The following is a 16343-nucleotide window of genomic DNA, read 5'->3' as shown; positions in this document are numbered from 1 at the left end:
GGGGGGATGAAAGAGCAATTGGCACTTTTGATGAGTAGTAGACAGCTAGATTCTATTCCAATTCTCAGACAGTGAAGTGGATTTAGGCACCTAAATTCTAATCCATCCTGCTCAAGTCCCTGAAAAAACCTTTAAACACCTAGTGTTGTGACATGCAACCATATTAGCTTTAAGACTATGTCACAAAAAACGAAGAGTGGAAGGACCCATCTACCTTTTGTATTAACTGTTTTTCAGGGACTATAGCATGTTGGAATAGGATCATACTTAAACACCTAGTAGGTGAATTGGAATCTGGTCTTTAGCTGCTAAAAATATTAACGTAGTAACCTATCCTTAAGCAACATTTAAAAAAAATGTTGATCTGTATTTTTTAAGTTTTGCCAACATCTATTTTAAATCGTTTTTGAGGGTAGGATTTTGAAAGGAGCCTAAAGCAGTTCAATGGAAGTGCGGAACCTAATTTGGATGCATTCGGGAGTTTAGCTCCCTGTGGATTTTTGGACAATCCCAACCTCAATACGTTTTATGGATCATTGCATTAAATAGCTATCCCACATTATAGCAATGCAGTATTTTTCTATATTTTTCCACATGTACATTTCTTGTCTTTTCTTCTTTCCTGTCTTCTGTTTAGCCCCATGGTTTCATAGCCCGTATGCCCCATAAATACTGAAAAGAATGTATTTATACCTGTAGTATCATATAACCAATGACTTTGTGGGGGTGAGAGAGCTACAAGGTATTTGCTAGACCTGAATCCTCTCATTCCCAGAATAACAGGAATTCACATCATGACTGTTGTCTGCACAGACTCAAACCATCTGTTCTGCTGCATTCAGATTACTATAAAGTATAATCTGAGCTGAACATGGTCCAGTTCAGTTAAACAAATCCATATGGAACATTTCCATGTTCCTCTTACTTCACTTGAAACGGGTAACAAGGTAGGTTGACAATAAAATATGTGTATGTTACTACTAATATCCTATGTCTCTTTTTGGGTAATATGAGTATAATTTACACAGTAATTGTTCTTCCAGAATAGCACTTCATTACGCGAGAAGAATTAAGATAATGTATCTGACATTTACTGTAAGTTTACTTGTTGGACAGAAGACAAAGGCTATACTGTTACTATTTGTTTCCCTCCACTTGAGACAGTATTCATTTTTTCTTTTGAACATGAATTATGTGAAGGAGAACTGAGATAAATAAGCAGACAATGTAGCAGCCTTTTAAATAGAAACACTAAAAGGGCCACCACATTTAAAATGTACATACATTAAAAATAACACTTTGAAGGTGTTAACATGCAATTATTTTTTTATGACAATTAACAGTTTGGGGAATAGATTTAAATATTTCCCTTGGAGTGGTAAGAATCCTCATAGTATAAAGAATATTATAATCTCACCTTTAAGCCCCTGTAAATGTTACTAGCTGACTAGAAAGTAAGTGAAAATGACCAAAAATGTAATTATTCAGTGTGTGTGAATTTCTAGATGTAAACAGTACGCTATTAATTGTAACAAATAAATGTGCAGTGAAAGCCTTTTTCTAATTAAAAAAATCCATTTTTTAAGTTTTTCACTTTTATTCATAAGACCTTTGATGAATTAAGCCCAAGAACTACAGAATTATTCCTAAGGTTTATCTACACAGTGTTATTCAGGAATAGCTGTTGTGCTTTAGTTTCACACCCTAACTTAAACTGAATTAACTTTTCAGTGCAAGATAAGACTAGTAACAATTTAACTAAGAGCAGAATTAAATCATTTGCTCTGCCTGTAGGGAAGGTAGACAAGGTTCTTTGGGTAAATGTGATATCTTTTATTAGACCAACTAAATAGTTGGAAACATTGTTCTTCACAAACTTTCAGGCACAAACACTCTTCTTCAGGCATACAGAGAGTCTGCTGGTGCTTGTGTGCTCTCCTGGGTAGAATAAAAGCTTAAACCAATATGCAAAATGCAGGTCTGTAAAAATGCAAACGTACGGTAGGGAAGATCAGAGGGGATGTGAGTTAATAGGTGCAAGACAGGGGCGGAGGGGGGGAGGCGGGGATGGAGGAAGGAATGTTGGCTTGGTGATAGAATGTAGCTGGTAAAATGTAGAGAGGTTACCCGGGGTTATTGGATGGCAGGCAGGTTATAATGTGCCATAAATTCAATGTCTATATTTAGTCCATGATCTTTTGTATCCAGTAGATTAATGAAGTGAAGTTCATAGGCTCATCTACAAAAGGTGTTTTGTAAATTCCCTTTGAGAATTAGAACTGAGATATTGGAGAGAGAGTGGTTGTTTTGTGAGAAATGTGCACTCACAGGTAATTGGGTATTTTTGGCTTTGATAGATTTTTGGTGCCCATTCATTCTGGTGTGCATTTGTTGTATGGTTCTCCTACATATTTTCCATCCAGGCATTCAGTGCACTGGATGAGATATATTAATTTCTGGAGGTGCAGGTGTAAGATCTAGGAATGGTTATGGTTCTGTTGTGGGGTGTAGTTATTGTGGGAGTGGCGGAGATGTGTTGGCAGGTTTTACATTTCTTGTCCAGGCATGGTCTAGATCCATTTGGTATATTTTGGGCCATAGGAAGTTTGCTTCTGATGATGAGGTTGGCAAGATTTGGTGTCTGTTTAAAGGCTAGGATGGGTGGTTCTGGAAAGATCTCTTTAAGAATTGGGTCTTCCATTATGAGTTGCAATTGTTTGAGAATTTTCCATATAAGTTCCAGGGAAAGGAATGACAGGATGGTATGTCACAACTAATGATGTGCGAATTGTGGGGATTTTCTTTTTTCTACTGTAGAAATTCTTCATGTGGTAGCTGGGTCGCTCTTTCAAAAGTGCAATCTATCTCTCTGGAGGACTGTCCTTGTTGAGTGAAAGCCCTTTTGAGATTTGTGAAGGTAGTGAAGAACTTGCTAACTTGTGTTCCAGTTGTGTATGAGGAGGAACAGCTTCTCCAAATACTAAAAAGACTTCTACACATATTAAAATTTTATAGTTGATTCTCATGTAGGTGTAAAAGATGTAAAAGTAATCTTAAAGTAAATTAGACTACAGAGAGGTGCAGCTCTGTGCCTTGGGCAGCTCTGTGCCTTGGGCAGCAGCAGTGCATGGAGCAGTGGCAGCAGCTGTTATTTTTGTGCCCTCCACCCCTAAATCTGTGCTGGGGGCTACTGCCCTGATCACCCCTCCTTAGTTATGCTACTGGCTTTACACCAAAGTTCCTTTACATTATGGCTCTTTGCACTATCCAAGTAAATAAGAAGTTGGTTGTGTGTTTTAGGATGGAAAGGTCTTGGTTATTTTAGTACATGATCAACAATTTTCACTTTTGAGGATGTGGACAGATGAAAAAATTAAGGCAAATTAAAAGGGGGTAGGGGATTTGCTAGATACCAATTCTTCCATAGTAAAACCCATGGTTTATGGGTCTTAATCTTACTGGGCACATCTACATGTGCAATTAATGTGACTGAATATAGTCTGGTTCAATTTGAGCTGGATTAAACTAGTTCAGAGGTCAGCATCTATATGTGTATTTATGCACAGTAATTTACTGCGCTACTGGATACCATTTGTATCTGATGGGACTATCCGGCAGCTCAGTAAACTAGTCTACTGTGTTCTAATTGCCATACATGTATAGATAGTGACACTTTATTGTGCAGTAAATTAATCTGCTGAGCAGTAAAGTGTCTTGTTTAGACATGCCTGCTGTAAATGGGAGTAACTGAGTTGTTTCACTTCTGGATGAAACAACTGTGGAATTATTGTAGTTTAACTTCCATTTATGGCATAAAATGCACACACAAATCTGTTACCATGGAACAGCTGATGTGATGTAATCCCCTGCTTTTAACTCCATATAATGTATTCATCTGTCCACATCTGAGTATGAGAAGATGGTAAAATCCCACTAACTCTGATCAATGAGTATCAGATTAATTTTGCATTATAAAAAATTCTGGATTAAGAATCAATTTTAAAAGACAAAATGTATTACTTCAAATGAAAGTTTGGTTTAATTATGCCAATACATCAGACTGCATTAGTAAACATGCTGTTGAATATTGAGCATTAGGAATAAATTCTTATTAACAGATGTATTCAGGGTACTGTTGACATTTTTGTTGAGACCCAGGGTTAGAGCACTTGTAAAGGTAATTTGAGAATAACTGGGTACATAGATTCATGAAGAGAGGTTTGGTTAAACTCACTTATAGATGTTCTGCATGAAGATTATCAAGATAGATTTTACTTGATTGCCCTCTCCTACTGGGAAAAGTATTGGAATGTGCAGGTTCCAGTTAAGGTACAAGGTGTGCTACATATGTATATGTAATGGAAAAAACAGATGAATGCTGTCTGCAGTGGCAATATGTGAATACTTTAACAGCTGGTCCTACTAAAGTGAAAAGTTTGTTGAACATAAGCAAGAGTTGACCTCATCCCTTAATGTGATGGAAGTGACCAAAAGTATGAGTTCTTGCTTCTGCCGTGTGTGTTGACAGCTGTATCTTATTCCCAGGTCCTCCGATCAGGCTGATGGATGGCGAGAATAAGAAAGAGGGACGTGTAGAGATTTTTATCAATGGCCAGTGGGGGACAATTTGTGATGATGGATGGTCTGATAAGGATGCAGCTGTGGTCTGTCGACAGCTTGGCTACAAGTAAGAAAAATTGTTCAGCTATTCTTCAAGTTATCTGGTTACTATGTCTGAATGCATAAACTTTGCGCAACTGAATATCACCTTATCCTGTCTTCTTAGAATTATTTTTCTGTTGTACTTGACACACAAAATATTTTAGAAGCATTTCAAAAAATAATGATGTAGTTCAATACAGTAATTATTCAAGTAGTACAAGTATGCCTTACAAAGATGCATAGTAACTAATGGTTCTGCAAAAAGCTATACTGCTGCCAAGGCGCACAACCATCTTTATTAGGATCACCTAGCAACTGAAGTGCAGGTTTATAGTAACTTGAAAAAAACCTTTAATAAAGCTAAATATTTCCAGATGACTAAATTCTTGTATAAATGTTATATTTTTGTTACTTTTACAGCTATATATTAATATTATTGTTTCTGCAGTGGATGAAATGTTCATTTACACTTGTCAGCGAGTTGCATTGATGAAACTGAGATGACAATTTGGCTCGGTGTATCTGTTCAGTATTCTTTACTCTTCGAGCTATTTTAACTTAGTACTTTGATCCTTCCTCAGCTTGGTGCCAGGGAGTTAACTGAAATATCCTAGGAAGGGACAAATCATGGAAATAAGTAGAAACTCCATATCTACAAGCAAAAATTACTACTACTTATATCTTTGGACCTGGAGATGCCATGTTTTTGTTCTGGAGTTTTTTCAGTTCTAAAAAGCTTCTGGGATTTGGTGGCAAATAACTTTTTTTTATTCATATAAACACCTTTGATCACAAAAATTCTATGTATGTATATTGGGTTAAAATCTATATAACCCTTGAAACATAGCCACCTCTGGAATACAACTTTTTAACAGTGGAGAGTAATACTCCAAATGTTTTAGAAAAGGGGAGGTAGTGAAGAATGCCTGTTCATAAAACAGCAAAGAAATTAAACATGGGCCAAATGTAAAGTCAGGTTGGGATTTGGCCTGAGTATTGAAGATAATAGTTTTATTTTTACAAAGAAGAAAACTCTAGGTAATGTTATTGTGTTCACAAGTGTTTGTATACATTGTCATCATATTAATATCTACCTGTTGTGATCTTTAATAACCACAAAGGGTTGACATTATGGCAGAATTACATGTCAGTCTCTAATGTACCACCCTACTCTATCTTCAACCCTTTGTAGTTATTAAAGATCATAGCAAGTAGAGATATTGACATGATCACAGTGGGCACATCTACACATGCATAATGTGACACAATAAACTCTAGCACATATCACGCCAGAGTCTGTGGCTCCCGGGCACACCCAGGACTGTGGCATGTTGAGCCAGGGCTGCTTCAACCTAGCCTGTGGAGGCACTGGCTGGGCCACAAGGGTGTTCTGGTGCAGGGCTAGATAGCAGACGGCCCCTGCACAGAAGCACCGTTGGCCCAGCCAGCTCCATCAATGTCTACACGTGTGTTGCTGCGGAGTAAAAAACTCCATCGTAGAATAGTACTTGTGTTTACAAGTATTAACCTATGGCAGTGTTAATTAGTTGACTCCATCCTAATAGGTCTGCACATGTAGATGCCGAGATGCTTACTGCAGAGCTAATTAGGCAACTGCGGTAAACATCTCATGTAGATACTTGGCATACCTTCTGCCTGACTTCAAGGTAACAGATAATCACCTCTCTGCACAAAGACTTGCAAAATCTTAAGTGATTTTGTAATGACGCACATGTTTTAGTATCAACTCCAATAGATAGCAGTAACATCTTCAGCAGAACACTGTCCAGTGCCACCAGGCATGGGAATCGCTTCAGCACTAATTCAAAGATGGAAATACTAGCTAATGAATTACTAGTACTGAGAAGTTTTTTATCTACTTATTGACCTGACCTGACTCTGATTAGCAGGGATTTGATGGGATTGTATCACAAGAGTGTAGCTGGCAGCTAGATTTTAATAATTTGAATAAAATTGCTGAAATAAAATGGACAAAAAATGTAATAAAAAAAAATGTAACTTTCACATGCCACCTTTGAACCAAACCACTCAGTCAGCTAACTTCACTCATTAGAAGTTTCTTTCTGGGGCACTGGGGAGCACTGTACTTGTGACAACCAAGGGCAGATGTATAAATGGCAGTGCTAATAAGACCTGAAAAATGCCTAGAAAAGGCTGTTTTATAGCAGAAAGTTAATGAAATCTACCTCCTTTGAGTGTTTCTAAAAATAAATTCTGAGCTAAAGAAACTTATTGATTTGTTTTACCCCCTACTGAGTCTCTGCTATTTCCACAGTGTAATCAGACTTGCAGTCACTTCATATTTCTGTCACAGCCACACCAAACCTGTCACTCATCCCAACCTTGCATTTTAAGCAATTTCCAAGACAAATAGTTGGACTTTCAGTTTGTATCATGTCATGATATGGGTTTAAAATTAAGGGAGATAATACAGTAGAATATGTATTAGTTGAAGGACTCAGGACAGAACACAAATTTTGGGGGTTTGAGAGTTCTGATAACTTAGGGCAATAACAGACACTGGATTTCTCTCCTTCTATCCTAGTATCCTACAGGCCCATTGTCTCACTTTTAGCATCTGTGAAGTATCTTGAGACAACACCTTTTCTTAATTTGAGTTAATTGTCATTCAGGCTGCCCGTGTAAATGTCCTGCATCTGTTTTGATACAAGTCAAACCCTGGGACAGTCAGAGATGGGATAAATCCACTGTTTGTTTTTACCTGTAGAGTCAGCCAGCAGGCTTGGAAGTCTGTGCGGGGCATTGGTTTTCCCAGGACTACAGTTTCACTCCTTGGGTGGATCCAAACATGCAGGCATGTGCATTTGTGGCACTGCAGACCTCTTTGTGGCACTAAAAACTGCATGCATTGCATGTTAAACCATGCATGGCACTGCTAATTTGCACCACTGGGTCAAAATTTGATACCCAGATTTACTGGTAGCAAAACAAAACAAAACAAAACCTGAAGGAAAAAGCGGCACAAAGCACGCCAAAGTGGTGTGCGCCATAAGGGATTCATAAGGGGTGCACGTGCTCCCCCTGAGAGCACTGGTGCTCCCCTCCCTGCCCCCTCCCCTCCGAGAGCGAGCGCTCTTGGCTTAGGTGATGGGCGGGGGGGCAGGCAGAGCACTGGTGTCCCTCCCGAGAAGTGCCGCTGGCACTTCCAGGCTTGCCATCCAGCCATGGGGGGACCCGATTGGCCGACGCCGCCTGCAGACGGTCCCCACTTGGCCCGCCCTTGCTGCCAATGGCCGTGTCACCGCCTGCGGGCGGTACCCACTTGCCGTCACCATGCCCCCGCTGCCGACACCGCCAACACCACCTGTGGGTGGTTGCTGTGCCTCCCCAGCCTCGGGAGGCATGCGTCACTTATGGTGTGTGCCAGGACAAATGTGGAGACGGGGGAGCAGAGAGCCCAGGGCTATGAAGCCCCCACACTGAGGCACCCTGAGCCCCAGCCACTTGCTTCCCGGCTGCCTGGGGTGCTGGGTGCTTCAAGATGGGGGAGCAGGCAGCCCTGGGCTGGCTTCTCCCCTGTCTCTGTATGCCTCAGTGCAGAGGCTGTGCTGCGGAGCCCTCACCCTGAGGGATGCAGAGACAGGGGAGAAGCCAGCCCAGGGTTGTCTGCTCCCCCATCTTGAGGCGCACTGCTCCCCAGCCAGCTTCTCCGTGGCCAGCTGTGGTGCAGTGAGCCATGGTGCAGGGGCTCCACATGCCTCAACACAGGGGCTCTGCCTGCTCCCTCAACTCGAGGCACACTGCTCCCCAGCCAGCCGGGGAGTGGCTGGCTGGGGCTCAGGGTGCCTCAGTATGGGAGCTCTGCAGATTGTAGAAGTGGAGGAGCAGGCAGCCCAGGTCTGCTCCTGCATCTCCACGTGCCTGTCCCTGGCTGGCTGGGGTACAGGGTGCCACAGCACAGGGGCTGCCTGGTGGCTAACCCGGCACTGAGGCAACCCTGTGCCCCAGGCAGCCCCCCCTGCAGCACATGGAGCAGCAGGACAATGTGTCCTACTGCAGATTACACAGGCGGGGGTATGCAATGTGGCCCAAGGCCACATTGTGCTGCAGCAAACGCACATTTGTGCTGCAGCAAACACACATCCTTGCTTGTGTGGACATGGCCCTTGAGTCTGACTTTGCTTACTTGCACCAAATGGGAATAATCTGGTCCTAGTCTATCACTGCATAAATCTTTTTGCTGTGGTTCAGACTTCATAGTGGGTATTGACTTGAATGTCCCAAACGAGGTTTGCACCTCCTTTAGACATCCAAATGTGAAGAAAAGTGTGAATTCAGAGATAAATATATGCTGCCCTCTTTCTAGAAAGTGTGGGAAAACAGCAAGAAAGGGTCAATATTCATGAAGAGTGATCATGGGACTAAAAAGTTCCACACTAAAGTATGCTGTTTCTCTTAACAGACTGTGATGGACATGTACAGTACAGCTATGAGGAAGTTTCATTTCTCTAGCTTTGCATTGCTTTTTTTCTTGGAAAATACAAGGCCTGTAAATCATACACAGACATTTCTGACTGAAGGCAAGAGGGGAGGAAAGAGTTCCTTAAAATGCAGACTTGGGAAAGAGCGGAAAAATGGATATATCATTGTACTATATATGACTCCCAATGTTAGTCAGCATTATTTATTTTCAGGGATGTTGGTAAACTTTTCACTGAGTTTTGTTTCTGAGAGTGAAGCAAGAAAACCCTCAGTTGGCAAGAAGTCTAGGCTCCAAGTTGTATTACTTTTAAAGGTCCTGTCATTACACCAGCTTTCCGAACTTGTAGATTAATAATGCCAGTCGCAGAAAAATGTAATCTAAAGGACATTAGAAAGCAGTCCCCTTTAATGGGAAAAGCAGTCATGAAATCATAAAAATAATTAATGGTGCCTAATCAAAACACTGAAAGCTGAACAGAATTGAAAAAAACGTGCAGCCTATGTGAAACATTACCTAATGTCTGAGCATGTCTAGCGTACAAGCAGAGTATTTCTATAGAAAGGGGAAAGGATACAAAAGATTTTTAGAAACTCTTACATTTGCTGAGTGTATTAATTGTCATGATGAACAGTCCTAAATATATCTGGGTACTTTTCAGTAAGAAAAGAATAATAATCACATACTCTAATACAAAAGGAAAAGATCGGGATATTTTTAAATACAATCTTTTACTCTAACTGAACTTTGCATCTAACCTCTTTAATGTGGACTTTCTATACAAAACAGGTTTTGTGTTTGCAAGACACAACCAGGAACATCCATATACACTGCTACATACCTGTGAACTGAGTGGATGCAGTTCACTGTACTGGAGTACAGATTCTTACATTTTTTCCTTTACATGCCAGCCTAGTGCTGAGTGATGAGTTCCATATTTGTTCTCAATAGCTGACACTGTAGAGGAATACAGAGTAGGATTTTTAAAAGGATTTAGAATTGGCTGATTCCTTCTATAGCTGAAGTTACTAGACTTTTCTGCTGATTTCATTACAGATGCTATTAGGCCAACAACAAGTGCTTTTGAAAACAATCTACTTGGAATCCATAGTTGGAAGCTTGGCTTGAAAAAGAATAAGAAATGGTTTAAATTATTTTAATGTTTCCTTCTAATATGTATTTAGTTAATAATATGGGATCTTTGCTTCTAAATGTGTTATAACAAAAGCCTGGAAGTTCACCTTTGAAGTGTAATTGTACCCTCTGTTTTTGCTAGGGAACAAAGTGTAATAATGCTTCATTGGTGTAACAAAACTCAGATTTTTTTCCTTTGTATACTTCTGTACTGTGTCATTTTATTGGCAAAGCAACCTGGGGTGGTGTTTTGCTACTTTCTGCTTGACACAGGAACCAAGTCGTGCATAGTCAATATAAAAGTGCTAAGGCTCTCCTGGGCCATTGGCTCTAGTCTCCTACAGTCACAGGCATTCAGTTATCCAAAAGTGTCCACAAGGATGTCCATTCTGATATCTCTTTGCACAACACAACTGCAAAGTACCTAGAACAGGGGCTTCCCCGGGGATGGTGAAATTTGGAGGAAGGCAGCAGCAGCAGCAGTCCCCAGAGAAGCAGCTGCAGGCACCACTGGAGTAACTGTGGTAGGCACAGGGTGCTGTACAAGGGAGCACATTTACTTCCTCACAGTGGTGTTTTTCATGGCACGCTTGCATTGCTCTCATGCCACACTAGTGTGTCTTGGCACACCCTTTGGGAATCACTGGGTTAAGGTACGCTCAGAGGATTCTTGGAAGAGGATCATTGCCACACTCTACATAGGAAAGCAAAGCCTGACAATCCATATCAATCTCACCTGGGAAAATATTCCTTCCTAGCTCTAAATTTGACAGTCTGCTTGATCTTGGCGCTCTGGTGTAGTGCCTGAAGACTGGAAGAAGGCCAATGTGGTGCCTATCTTCAAGAAAGGGAGGAAAGTGGATCCGGCTAACTATAGGCCCATCAGCCTGACTTCTATCCCAGGGAAGATCTTAGAAAAGTTTATTAAAGAGGCCATCCTTAATGGACTGGCCGACGCCAACATCTTAAGGGATAGCCAGCATGGGTTTGTTGCGGGTAGGTCTTGCTTGACCAATCTCATTTCCTTCTACGACCAGGTGACCTATCACCTGGACAAGGGAGAAGAGATTGATGTCATATATCTTGACTTCAAAAAAGCCTTCGATCTGGTGTCCCATGATCGCCTCTTGGAGAAACTGGCCAATTGTCGCTTTGGGTCCTCCACGATCCACTGGCTGGAAAATTGGCTCAACATTTGCTATTGGAAGGATAAGATTACCTACTAGTTTTCTTTTTCACTACTACTCTTTGTCCCAGGTACAAAGTGAAAGCAGCTGAAATCTATTTCATTTTTTCTAGGATCAAAGGAAAGTAGGGCTGGAAGGGACCTCATGAGGTCATCTAGTCCAGCTCCCTGCCCAAGGCAGAATTCTCTCTCACTAAACCATACCAGCCAAGTGTCTGCCCAAACTGCTTTTGAAAATTTCCCAGCTTGGAGATTCTACAACTACTCAAGATAGCCTGTTCCAATGCTTCACCACCCTCATAGTCAGAAAGTTTCTCCTAATCTCCAATGTAAATTTCCTCTGCTGTAGCTTGAATCTGTTGTTCATAGTCCTCTCCCTTATGGCCAGAGAAAAGCCCATCTTCATCCTCTCTATAAAATGCCCTGCAGGTATTTGAAGACTATTATCAAATTCCTCCCCAGTCTCCCCAGACTCAATAATGCTTTATAGGCCTCTGAAATACAACATTAGTGGTTACCATCTATACTTTTCCCAGAGCCTGATAAAGGACCTTTGAGCCCGAAAGCTTGCAGAAAAAGATTATTTTTTTGTGATTTCTCAGTTGGTCTAATAAAAGGTATTATTTTGGAACCAAGAGTTCTAGATTTTTGTATTCCTTTTTGTTTCAGACCGACACAGCTACCAAGTACATCCCTGACACATTATAGGCCTCTGACAACTTCCGTCATCTTCTGCATTCCCAGGGAGCTTCAGCTTTGGTGAAGCTTTCAACTGCTGCATTCTTCCACTGACATTCATTATTTCCTTCAAGATGAAACTGGATGCTTATCTTGCTGGGATCCTATGACCCCAGCTGACTTCCTGCCCTTTGGGCGGGGGGCTGGACTAGATGATCTTCCGAGGTCCCTTCCAGCCCTGATGTCTATGAAATCTATGAAATCTTGAGCATGCGAGCCAGACCCATCAGGTCTAAAAACCTAAGAGGTTTTTAGTATTAGCATGTCCAAACACCCACTTCTGGCTAAGATCCCTTCTCAGTGCTTTAGAGCAGGGGCAGCCAATGTCTAGCTCAGGGGCTGGATCAGACCCTCAGTTGGCTCCATTTCCCAGGATCTCCTGCCCGCATCATGGCCGCTGGTTTCCATGGAGACCCCAGAAGGAGTAGGGCTGTGACAGCGCAGGGCCAGGGTTTCCATGGAGACTGGCCCCAACAGTGCTGGCAGGGCTTGCAGCTGGCCGGGGAGCTACTTCGGGGCTGGGATCTTGCAGCAGTGACAGTGTGGTTGAGAGCTGGGGCAGAGCTGCAATCTGCTGCCCACATGCTCTGGGCAGGGGTGTGCAGGCAGCAGATTGTGACTCTGCCCCGCTCCAGATTATGCATTCACTGCCACAAGATCCTGACCCCAGCAGCTCCTTGCCGGAGCAGCTCCTTGCCCAGCTGTGCACCCTGCCAGCGCTGCTTGGGTCAGTTTCCATGGAAGACCTGGTCCCACAGCCCCACCACTCCTGGGGTCTCTATGGAAACCAGCTGCAGTGATGCAGGCAGGGGCTGCTGGGAAATGGAGTCCAGCTTCTGGCTAGATCCACCATTTTGCCCACCCCTGCTTTATAAGAAAGTAACACTACCTCCCCATCTTCCACATGCACAAATCCAGGAATATATTCAAAGGGAGCAACAGTTCGTTCTTGGACCCTACAGGCAATTGACAGAAGCTTGAAGCATGTGATTTTCAGATACCATCCATGCAAATACTAGGTTTTCTTTATTCCATACCAAAATCTTAAATCTACAAGCACACACAAACTACTGTACCAAGAACACCCCTGTCCCATCGTATCACCTTGTCCATAAACCTGTCAAGTTCCATCTTGAAGCAATTCAAATTCCTTCCCGCCACCTTTTTGGAAGGCTGTGCCAGAACGTCACTCCTCTGTTGGTTAACACACTTCTTTCTAATTTCCTATCTAAATTTGTGTGTGTCCAGTTTAAATCTATTTGATCTTGTGTCAATATTGTTCTTTAACTTATATATAGCTCTGTTCCTTCCATGATGTTCACCCTGTGAATATATTTACAAAATATAATCATTTTCCCACTCAGATTTCATTTAGCTAATTTAAACAAGCCAAGCTCCTTTTAATCTCCTCTCAAAAGAGAGGGTCTTCATTTCCTTAACTGTCCCTGTAACCCTGTAAGTTAATTTCCCTAACTGTCCCTAAAACCAGCGTGAGATGCTGCAAGAGGCACGCTGAGAACAAAAAATGTTCACCGCACTGCATATTTGCAGCACCAGCTCAAAATCTGATACCTGGATTTCCAGGTATCAAATAAAAGCACCCTGGAAAAAAGCGGTGCAGGGCATAGTTCACCACCATGCTCTGAGGCAAGCCGGGACTCGGACCTCCAGATACACTATGGCATCTAGCATCCAGATACACCCCTACTGCCCTAGCACTCTGCGTTCACATGCTGGAGCAAGCAAGAGTGACCCAGTGCAAGGCTGTAAGTAGGGACTGCGGGGGGGGCAATGGCAGGTGGGGGGCTGTAGATATGTGGGGGTTGTGTGAGGACAGGGGGGCTGGTAGGGGGGCGGGATTCCCCTGCAGGGCCCCAGCTCTCTCTTGCAGCAGTGGCCGTGGGCACTCAGGGCTTGCTGTGGCCAGAGCCCCCTGCGGTGTGGTTCTGGCTGCCTCAGAGCCGGTGCCACCTGTGCCACCCGGCGTGGGAATGGCCCAGCTTGGCATGGGGCCGTGTGGCTTCAGGCAGCACTGGGGCCGCTTGGGCTGTCACCCAGGGCCCAGCTGCACTCGCAGGAATCATGTGTCGTGCTGGGCTGGGACCTGCTTCCATGGAACTGGCCTAGCCCAATGGTGCGCAGGGCCCATGAAGGCAGGACCTGGCTCGGCGTGACAAGTGGCCCGGAGATGCAAAAAGGTGTAGGGCCCCACGTGGCACTGCACTGAGCCAGGCTGCACCCGCAACAGGCGGCAAAGGTAACACCAGTTTCTGGGGTGGCTGGAGCCATGCCGCAGGGGAGCTTAGACAGCAGTGGGCCCTCAACACCCCACAGCTGCTGTGTGGGGGAGCTGTGAGCCCTGCAGAGTGGCTGCAGCCCTGCAGGGGGGGCAGTGAACTGGGGCCCTCCGGGGCAGTTGGGGCCCTGCAGGGTGGAGCTGGGGCCCTGTAGTGGGGGCTGGGGCTTTTCAGGGAGGAGCTATGGGCCCTGCAATCCATCGTAGTCTTACACACCTTGCAGTCCCCACACCTTACCTACCCACCCCACGCCCCTCCTGCAAACCCCATATCCCCCCATCACACAGCCATCATGCCCAGACAGGATGAGACCTGCTGGCAGGAGCTGTGGCTGCAGGGGCAGCTGTCCCTAAATCCTAGTTAGTAGGAGTGTGCGAAACAGGCCGTATTTGATTCTGATTTGGCCTGAACCAAGGACAATGATTTGATTTGTTGATTCAGATCACTGTCCTGATTCGATTTGGCGGAATCTGAATCTGAAGATTCAACTCTGATTTGGGGAATCAGCAATTTGGCCCTAGACACAGCTTTAAATGTTTTTTTCTACATACCTCCAGGTACCAGGCATGACTTGTGAATGCTGCAATGGTGGGGTGGATGGAGCGTCCCCAGGAGCACAGCTGGGTCCCCCACATGCTCGGTGGAAGTGCTTCTGGTCCACTTCTGGGTCCACCGGGGAGTCCGCTGGGGGTCCTCCCTGCACCCTCTCCGGCTTGGCAGTCAGCCATGGGGGGACCCCCAGGGGCCCCCCCAGACCCAGGAGGCTCCAGGGGGGGCACGGGGGAGACCCCTAGCATGCTCCCCGGCAGACCCGGAAGTGCTTCTGGTTCACTTGCGGGTCTGCTGCCGAGAATGCTGGGGAGCCCTCCGCACTCCTGTGGGATGCTCCATCCGCCCCAGCATCGCAGCATTCATGAGCCATCTCATACTTTGAGGTACGTAGAAAAAACATTTAAAACTGTGTCTATGTCTGAATCGTTGAATCTTTCCGAATCTCCCTGAATTGATTTGGAGGGTTCCGATTCGATTAGGAGAGATTAAAGGGTTTCCTGATTTGATTTGGATTCGGAGATTCAGCCACTGACTCTGCTGAATCAAATCAGCAACCAAAGCTTCGCACAGCCCTATTAGTTAGTGAAGAGGTCGGGGGAGCTCTAATTGTTCTATGATAAGAAAACCAAAAGCAAACATCAAAACATATAGATATTTTGAGTTCATTTTATTAGGATGATAAAGCAATTTGGAAGCCTACCAGTGTCTCTAACCTTGTAAATGTATCAATAAAATGTTGCCCAGCTGATCTCTCTCTTTGTCTCTGTCTCTCCCTCTATATATAGTGGTCTTTTGTTTTAATTGTGGAAGAACATGGATTTTGTGCTATTTTAAAGAGTGAATTTGGGATTTTTTTATCAGAAATGTTGCAGTTTTTAAATAGGGAACACCAGAATTCCTGCTAGTGAGACAGGTGGCAGGACCCAGGCAGAGGAGCCTGCTCAGGGCTGGTACCTGGAACCCAGCTGGAGGTGGCTGACCTCCTGGCCACCTGAGGCCAGCACATGCTTTGACAGTTCAAAGCAGGCCACCACACTGAGAACATCTTCTGGGTGATAGCTGCCCAGGTGGCAGGGTGGTGGCACACATGGCAGAAGTGCTGTACAGAGGCCAAAAATCCCTGGCTCAAATTTGTGCTGCTCCTATTTGAGCTGCTTCAAGTACACGTGCCTGCATGTGGGGACACACCCTAAGATTGCATTGGCATTAAGTTTCATAGAATCATAGAATCATAGGAGTAGGGTCGGAAGGGACCTTGTAGATCTTCAAGTCCGACCCCCTGCCTGGGCAGGAGGAAAACTGGGCTCAAGTG

General features: G+C 44.0%; 1 protein-coding gene across 3 annotated transcripts in view; it reads left to right on the top strand.

The window, feature by feature from the left end:
* PRSS12 (serine protease 12) overlaps positions 1-16343 on the top strand; it is a 75835-nt gene that overhangs the window by 32239 nt on the left and 27253 nt on the right. For all 3 annotated transcript variants that reach the window (XM_025199129.1, XM_025199128.1, XM_025199127.1), the window contains one exon: positions 4546-4687. In XM_025199129.1, the coding sequence (XP_025054914.1) occupies positions 4546-4687 (142 nt within the window). The remainder of the gene's footprint in view (positions 1-4545; positions 4688-16343) is intronic.

Source organism: Alligator sinensis, unplaced genomic scaffold (genome assembly GCF_000455745.1).
Source record: "Alligator sinensis unplaced genomic scaffold, ASM45574v1 scaffold544_1, whole genome shotgun sequence".
Classification (NCBI taxonomy): Eukaryota; Metazoa; Chordata; order Crocodylia; family Alligatoridae; genus Alligator; species Alligator sinensis.
Note: the sequence above shows the minus strand (reverse complement) of the source record. Positions and strands in the feature narration are given on the sequence as shown.